Source organism: Podarcis tiliguerta (genome assembly GCF_965153285.1).
Source record: "Podarcis tiliguerta genome assembly, chromosome: 13".
Lineage (NCBI taxonomy): Eukaryota > Metazoa > Chordata > Lepidosauria > Squamata > Lacertidae > Podarcis > Podarcis tiliguerta.
The window spans coordinates 43,451,602-43,459,930 of record NC_139546.1 but is presented as its reverse complement, the minus strand read 5'-3'; the positions used below and the strand labels follow the sequence as shown (position 1 = coordinate 43,459,930).

General features: G+C 45.5%; 4 protein-coding genes across 4 annotated transcripts in view; 2 read left to right on the top strand and 2 right to left on the bottom strand.

The window, feature by feature from the left end:
• Positions 1 to 8,329, top strand: part of LOC310663057 (G-protein coupled receptor 4-like) — a 303,619-nt gene that overhangs the window by 49,297 nt on the left and 245,993 nt on the right. The gene's annotated exons all lie outside the window — the stretch shown is intronic.
• LOC310662438 (histone H4) lies at positions 3,312 to 3,640 on the bottom strand (the record flags this gene model as incomplete). Its single annotated transcript, XM_083409355.1, has 1 exon — positions 3,312 to 3,640. The coding sequence occupies one exon, from the start codon at positions 3,638 to 3,640 to the stop codon at positions 3,329 to 3,331; it is 312 nt and encodes a 103-aa protein (XP_083265481.1). The 3' UTR covers positions 3,312 to 3,328.
• LOC310663647 (histone H2B 7-like) lies at positions 6,919 to 7,623 on the bottom strand. Its single transcript, XM_083411712.1, has one exon. It carries the CDS (start codon positions 7,468 to 7,470, stop codon positions 7,090 to 7,092), a length of 381 nt encoding a protein of 126 aa, XP_083267838.1. The 5' UTR covers positions 7,471 to 7,623; the 3' UTR covers positions 6,919 to 7,089.
• LOC310663646 (histone H2A-IV) overlaps positions 7,745 to 8,329 on the top strand; it is a 651-nt gene continuing 66 nt past the window's right edge. Inside the window, exon 1 of the mRNA XM_083411711.1 lies at positions 7,745 to 8,329. This exon is cut by the window's right edge and continues 66 nt beyond it. Within this exon, the coding sequence (XP_083267837.1) occupies positions 7,882 to 8,271 (390 nt within the window). The 5' untranslated portion in view covers positions 7,745 to 7,881 and the 3' untranslated portion in view covers positions 8,272 to 8,329.

The following is an 8,329-nucleotide window of genomic DNA, read 5'->3' as shown; positions in this document are numbered from 1 at the left end:
ACCCCAGAGTCGGTCACGACTGGACCTAATGATCAGGGGTCCCTTTACCTTTACCTATTACCTCTTTATTTGGCCAAGAATATTCTTCCGGAGCAGCTTGAAGAGCTCAATAAGACAGTCCTTGCCCCAAAGTTTACAATTCACTAAAGGTGACATTAATGACAAAGTTCCTATTATCAGCTGGAATGGAAAATGGGTGGTGGAGAAGAAATCACCAACCCTACTTCAAAACTTAAAAAGGTTAAACTGCTAAAACAGATTAAAATGACTTCAAATTTCAAAGCACCTGGCTAGGCTTGTAGAATGTTTTCAGCAGGTGCAGAAAGAAAACCTGTGATCTTGTAGGCAAACTGGTCCCAAGTTGTTAAGGGCTTTATAATCTAATATTAACACCCTGAACTTGACCCGGAAGCAAATCGGCGACCAGTGCAGATCTCTGAACGCAGGAGTTCTGTGCAGACAAGGCTTCACCCTTGTTAGCAATTGTGCTGCAGCATTCTGCACTAACTGCTTTCAGATCAAGTTTGATGAAGTGTAAGGAAAGCCCCTCTTAGAGCATGTTGCAGTAACCCAGTAATTCATTCATGCTTTCTGCTTTTGTCTAACTACAACCACCTGCAAAGAACCTTATTCTTTGCAACAGCCACAGGTTCTTGGCAATTTCATGGCAGATGTGTTGGATTCTGACCCCTTACATTACCTACAGAGGGATGGTGGAGAAGAAATGTTGAGATGCTAATAGCCGTTCACTGGGAAGGGACCCCCTTCTTTCAGGCAGGGCTTCTGTGCCTGGGTTAAAAATGCAATGCAACAGGTGACGTTTCTCCCACCCATCACGGCATCTTCACCCCCGGGAACGTTTCACCAGGTGAGTTTCTGCCACATGAAAAGCACAGGGACCCAGCTGAGAATGAACCAGGAGAGCAAAGGTGGAGGCTTCGAAGCAGGCAAGCATATACTCTGAGTAAGGGTCTTAATAACTCTGGAATTTATCCAGAGCTTTATCTCCTTCGTCTGTTTTATTTACATCCCACCTTTCCTTCAAGGAACTCACCGTGGAATCCATGGCTTTCCCCCTTCTGCATTTTATCCTCATAAAAAACCTTGTGAAGTAGCTTAGGCTGAGAGACAGTGACTGGCCCAAGGTCAGTGAGCTTCGTGGATGAGGACAGATTTGAACCCTGGTCTCCCAGCTCCTAGGTCCAGCACTCTAACCACTACACCACACTACCTCTTACATGGCATACATGTGCATGGGTAATAGCACTATTTCTGAGGGTTGGTTTTCATAGGGTTTTAAAGTCGGAGATGGAACTTACAGTCCAGTTTTCTGTTCAGTGCAGGAATCCTACAATGCAGGCTATGACTCCTTCATGAGAGATGGTGCTTAAACCTCCGCTTTAAAAGTTATATGTGAAGGAGAGCCCATCACCTCTCGAGGCAAGTCAAAGGAACTTTTGCCTTCCCTGATGGACAGCCAAAATCTGCTTCCAGGGAGTTTCCACCTGTCAGTTCTGTTAGTTGCAAGGACATCTATATACCGTATTGACCTGAATATAAGCCGCACCGGAATATAAGCAGCACTTTTAAAATTGGAGGGGGTGGGGAGAAAAATAATAATACTTGAATATAAGCTGTTTCATTCCTCGCTGCTTCTGGCTGCATACTTGGGGGGCGGGGGAGCCAAGCTGTTTTGGTCGCTGGCCTTTCCCCTTCCTCGCTCTCTCCCTTCCCAGCCTTGGGGGAGAGGACAGGGGACTATGCAGAGGGTGGGAGCTGCTTTGCTGCACTCCTGGCACTGTTTGCCCCATGCTCCTAGCTGTGTACCATAAGGTTGTAAATATAAGCCACACTTTAATTCACACTTGGAATTTGGGGGGAAAGTGAGGCTTATATTCAGGCCAATACGGTAAAAGGAGAATTCCTGGATGCCAAGATCCTACTTTGGAGCAAGTACTCTGGTGAGAGAACCGCAGCAGAGAGATAAAATCACAAAGCATGCAACCAAGTAAGAAAGATAGGCTGTGTAGAACCTTAAAATGTGCCCTTTAAAGAGAGTTCCAAAACCCCTCTTCCCCCACCATATGAAAAGACCACACATTTGGCAAGTTAATTGCCTTGGTCATATGCCCTTGACCTGTATTAAGTATAATTGCATATTAAGTACTAAGTACCTTGCAAGGTAGAAGATTGGGGGGGTGTTGGTATTTTATATTACCAACTGGCCTGGCCCTACTCAACACTAGCATGTGGTCCCTGCAATACTATCCATGAGGCAATGCAGCCCTCTGGTTGGAAAAACATCAACAAACATCAAAAAGTTTCAGGGAGAGACTTCATCCTTTATATAGTGATAATACAGACCAATCCCCGTGCAGCAGAGTGGCGCAGCGGAAGCGTGCTGGGCCCATAACCCAGAGGTCGATGGATCGAAACCATCCTCTGCTAATTTATTTCTATTTATTTATAAAAATACGTTTTCTCCTATCTCTAATGTCGCTCCCTATTTTTATTTAAAATAAAATAGGCGCTGAAACAGGGGAGCTGAGGGTGGAGGCTTCCTCGTGGAACTTTGCAGGAAATCAGGAAGAAAATAAACCCCGTCGTTAATTTCTTGCTTCGTTGACTTATAGCAGCGTTTTTATTGTTCTTATACAAATCTACTCAGAAGTCTCGCTGGAGTACAGAAGGACTGACTCCCAGGAAAGGATTTTAGGAAGGAACCCCAATGCATTGCTTTATGCACTTAAAAAAACCCCCAAAAAACCGTGATTGTAAAATAAAGGAAAATAAAAAAAAAAGTTAGCAGAGGATGGTTTCGATCCATCGACCTCTGGGTTATGGGCCCAGCACGCTTCCGCTGCGCCACTCTGCTGCACGCGGCACAGCGTGTATTGTCAGTATATAAAGGATGACGTCTTTTTTTTTTTTTTTTTCAAAGCTAAGCCATCAGTTCTGCAAACAAGAGCGTACTGCATTCTTTGACCAATAAAGTTTACTTTAAAGTAGTTACTTGGCAATGAAGAACAGCTTTGACCCAGTAAGACGAAGAGAGCTCCTAATGCAAAGCATTTAAAGGGAATAATACACCACGCAGGAATAGAGGCGAATTATTTTTATATGAATGGTGGCCGGTTATTTTATTAGAAGGCTTCTAGGTGGCAAATCGAACTTCCCTGGACAGCATGTTCCCCCTCCACTTTTATTTTTGATAGTGCTCGATTTACTGAATTTGTATTAGAAGATAGCGACTGGCTCTTTTCCGGAAAAAGTGGGTGGCCCTGAAAAGGACCTTTTGTTGTTTTGGTCTGTGGAGGCGGAGGAGCAATTAGCCGCCGAAGCCGTACAGAGTGCGGCCCTGGCGCTTGAGAGCGTACACCACGTCCATGGCGGTGACCGTCTTCCTCTTGGCGTGCTCGGTGTAGGTGACGGCGTCGCGGATGACGTTCTCGAGGAAGACCTTGAGGACGCCGCGAGTCTCCTCGTAAATGAGCCCGGAGATGCGCTTGACTCCTCCGCGGCGAGCGAGGCGGCGTATGGCGGGCTTGGTGATGCCCTGGATATTGTCGCGGAGTACTTTGCGGTGCCTCTTGGCGCCTCCTTTCCCCAACCCTTTGCCGCCCTTTCCGCGTCCAGACATCTTCACAAACACTTCTGCAACAACCAAAGGTGATTCTGCCGCTGGCTGCCGAAGCCGGTTTATATACAATGCATCCGACCAGAATGAAAACTAAGAGGCGGGTCCTCACGCTCAGTCCCCAGGAAAAAAACTTTGGCGGGCAAGTTTGGTTCTATCCAATCAGAAGAGGTTTGGGTAGTTTCAAACCAGCCAATCGGCGCCCTCGTTGTCCTTTCAATTTTAAATTGTTGTTGGCGCCTTCACAGTGTTCTCGCTTTAGCGTTTTCGTGGCGGCAAGATATCATTCGCGTTATATATATATTTCTGTGCTGCTATGACAGAATATCTGAAAGCGGCTTGTGGCAGTATGTATGTACGCAGAATTCAACCAGGAACAAATAATAACCAATTATAAAATGAAGCCCAACCTAATTATGTAGAAATGTAGGATATATCAATAGTGCAACTATAAGCACTGTTCACTCAGAAGTAAATTCCACTGAATACAACAGGGCTTACTCCCAAGTGTGTATATACAATTGTACCCCAAATTGTTCTGGAATTTGGGGGTTCCAAAAACCTTTCCAATTGAGATGCTTAAAAAGTAAGGATGAACATAGCCAGCATTTCTAGCTATGTACCAATACTCTGCTATGTCCAGGAAAGAACGGTGGCTAAGATTCCAAGACACTAACATTTATTGTTAGTTTCCTTCCTCCATCATGCTTCCCAACTTCTTGATGTTTTTCATAGAAAGTGAAGACTGCCTGCGGTCTATTGTGCCCATACAAAAGGGGTTGGGATGAATACACTCCATATTTGTAAAGGGAGGGTGAACAGGAAAGATCTTGACAGATGCACAAAAAGTTTTTTTGTGTGTGTGCAAATGCTACATCCATGGATTTGCCCATTTTTATTTTCTAGCAGGCTTCCTGTAGCGGTTTATTCACCTAGCCAACAGAAGCACTGGTGCTGTAGCCTTTTCATTATACACAGCAGAACAGGAGAGCACATAAACCAAGAGATCTCAGGTAACTTTTGTGATCCTCAACACTTACTAATCAGAGTTTAATGAAGATGTGTTGAAAATGTCCTAATGAGTGGAGCTGTGGACAAAACACATTCGTTATACATCTTTGGTATATTCACTTGAGGTCAGCTATTTTGACGGACAGCAGGGCATCACTGGTGCTGCAAAACTGCACCCAATTGCTGAGATATCTTGCAGCTTGATATCTTCCAGTAGTGTAACATCAATTCAACAAAGTGTTGTCAGCGTAACAACCTCTTTAACACAAAAGAGGTTGCTGAACAGGTTATGTGGGGGCCTCCAGTATAGATTCAGATAATACCCAGGCACTTTACCACAGATTGTGTCAAAAGGGGCTGGACCAAGGTATTTTGTAGATTCAGAGATCCTGGATGATACTAAGGAAAAAAGTACTGGGGGACCATAAATATGCAGTGTTTGAAACAGATTCTTTTATATATACAAGTGCTTCTAAATACAAGTTGTTGGAAACTGCAGGAGAGGAGAGTGCTCATGCTCAGCTTCTGCTTGCTGGTTTCTCACAGGGATCTGGTTGGCCACTGTGATAACAGGATGGTGTGCTAGATAGGCCATTGGCCTGACCCAACAAGCTCTTCCCATGTTCCTATAGGATGGTCACCTTAGCATGAGTTGAAGCTCCTCATGCTGCTTGCATGCCTTTGCTCCTGTGAATATAGCCATGTGGATAACCAGTGTACAATCTACAGTTGTTTAGCAAACCTATGTTACATTAAGACAGGGGTAGGCAACCTAAGGCCCAGGGACCAGATCTGGCCCAATCACCTGCTAAATCTGGCCTGCGGACGGTATGGGAATAAGGGTGTTTTAACATAAGTAGAATGTGTTCTTTTATTTAAAATGCATCTCTGGGTTATTTGTGGGGCATAGGAATTTGTTCATTCCCCCCCCCCCTCAAAATAGTCCGGCCCTTGCAGTGTTGACCCCTGCATTAAGAGGTGGTGTGGTGGCGGCAAAGAAGTTGCTTCTGCGAAATGCTTATCATTAAAGCACTATTACACATACTCTTATATTATGTTTATATCCCACCTTTCCAACCAGGAGTTCAATGTGGTTCTCCCCCTCCCCATTTTTATCTTCACAACAACCCTGTGAGGTAGGTAAAGTTGACTGTGGCTGGCCCGAGGTCACCTTGGTTAGCTGAGCTGATTTGAACTCAGTTTATTTCAACTTTTCCAACTAACCTAGAATAATAGTTACCTTTGAATCTTTCATATACCTCCCTGCAACCAATGTGGTACAACATGTGGGATGCCCACTTCACAGACAGTATGTAGGAGTTTACTTTTAGTGACCCAAGTTAAAAGATTGTGAATAAAGGAAGCTGGATATTATCTCACAAGAGTAAGTACTACTGCACATGATTATTGAATTGATGGGTTACCAGCAAGGACTGGAATCTAACCAGACTTCGTGTGTTCCAATCAGTTATTGCTGATTGCTAATACTCCCAGTAAAGTCTGCAAATTTAACATGCAGTGCTTATGTCCCCTTTCAGAATATTTTGAGACCTGGGTGCACACCAGAACTTGGCTCCCCAAATAAATGCAACTTAACACAAAACGTTACTGCATTGAAAAGGAATTGTCATGCTGACTTTAAAATAAGTATTTGAACAGTTGTAACCATAATCAGAAGATGGGTTGGGAACTGCCTCACCACAACAATAGAAAAATGTTTGGGGGCAGCTGGAGTTAAGTTCTGGAGCACTCAAAACAGTATGAGCTTTTTGACTTTAAGAGACATAGAAGGAAACACAAAAACAGGCCAAGTTGGGAAATCTAGTGGAGACTGAAAAGGGCTTGTATAAAATGGGGAGGGGGGGGAATGAATAGAAGAAAAATGCATTGAGATGGGTAAGAGAAGTAGAGAAAGGAAGAAATAACTGGCCAGATGGATTCCAAAAATACATCTGTCCAGGAGTGTAAACTTTTCAGGTGGGAGCTTCAGGCCATTAAAGCATTAGGTGGAGAAGGGATATATATTTATGTGCTTATATCTTCCAAAAGTCTGGTGCTCTTTTAATTCACAAGTGATAAGAGCTGTACCACGACTTACAAGGTAATGACAATTAATGGAATTAAGTTACTCCATCTTAGCTAAGTTGAATGTGTCCCATCGGAGCAATATAAGTCCTCTCCCTACCGAAACAGAGCTTCTCCCCTCATTTGCAGGCTAAGACTCAAAAGCAAAAGCTTAGCTTTAGGAGTATCTCATAACGCAATAATGGAAAGTAACTAGCATTTATTTCCACGAGACAATTTAACACACAAGTAAAGCCTCTTACATAAAGCTCACGCGCAGTTTTTCTAGCAAATTTAGCTCTTTTGCAGAGAAAGTGGGTGGCTCTTAAAAGAGCCGTTGGTTAGTTTAAAAAAGCTGCTGTGCCAAGAATAAGGAATTACTTGGAGCTGGTGTACTTGGTGACGGCCTTGGTGCCCTCGGAGACAGCGTGCTTGGCCAGCTCTCCGGGCAGCAGGAGTCTCACGGCGGTCTGGATCTCCCGGGAGGTGATGGTGGAGCGCTTGTTGTAGTGCGCCAGGCGGGAAGCCTCGGCCGCGATGCGCTCGAAGATGTCGTTGACGAAGGAGTTCATGATGCTCATGGCCTTGGACGAGATGCCCGTGTCCGGGTGGACCTGCTTGAGCACCTTGTAGACGTAGATGGAGTAGCTCTCCTTGCGGCTCTTCTTGCGCTTCTTGTCGCCCTTCTTCTGCGTCTTGGTGATGGCCTTTTTGGAGCCCTTCTTCGGAACAGGCACGGATTTGGCTGGCTCCGGCATCCTGCTACGCTGAAACTGCGACCAACTGAGAATACGGGTGAAAAAACAAATGCTAGCAAAGTCTTCGCAGAACGCCTATTTATTCACCGTCCCCCGCGGTTCGGCGCACAATCCTCCCGCTTTCCTATTGGCTCCTTTCGGCGCCTTGATTAAGCAAGCACAACGCGCACAAAAGGTTTTCTGGAAACCAACCAATCATCACAATGGGTGACGTGAGACCTCGGCGTTTTCATTGGGCACAATGAGAAGCCGCGCTTTCATTGGACGCTGTGGTGGCTTTCAGCGTTCAGCCAATCGAAATTGCCGAGGCTGAGTCTCAGGGAGGGTATAAAAGGGCCAGAATCGCCATGTTGTGACTTACTTTTCCGGTTTCTCATCTCGAGTTGTTGTTCTACTTTAGAAGTTGGTATCATGTCTGGACGCGGCAAGCAAGGAGGAAAAGCTCGGGCCAAGGCAAAGACTCGCTCTTCTCGTGCTGGGCTCCAGTTCCCCGTGGGTCGTGTGCACCGTCTTCTGCGCAAAGGGAACTACGCAGAGCGCGTCGGAGCCGGAGCGCCCGTCTATTTGGCTGCTGTGCTGGAGTACCTGACTGCTGAGATTCTGGAATTGGCCGGCAACGCTGCCCGGGACAACAAGAAGACCAGAATCATCCCTCGCCACTTGCAGCTCGCCATCCGCAACGACGAGGAGCTGAACAAACTCCTGGGCAAAGTCACTATCGCTCAAGGAGGAGTGTTGCCTAACATCCAGGCTGTGCTTCTTCCCAAGAAAACCGAGAGCCATAAAGCGAAGGCCAAGTAAATTCTTCTCGGATTTTTAGGAGACATCGGAGACATTTCAAAACAGACAACAAAGGCTC

Coding starts and splice junctions, on each gene's coding strand:
- LOC310663647 (XM_083411712.1), bottom strand. CDS start 7,470: ATGCCGGAGCCAGCCAAATCCGTGCCTGTTCCGAAGAAGGGCTCCAAA.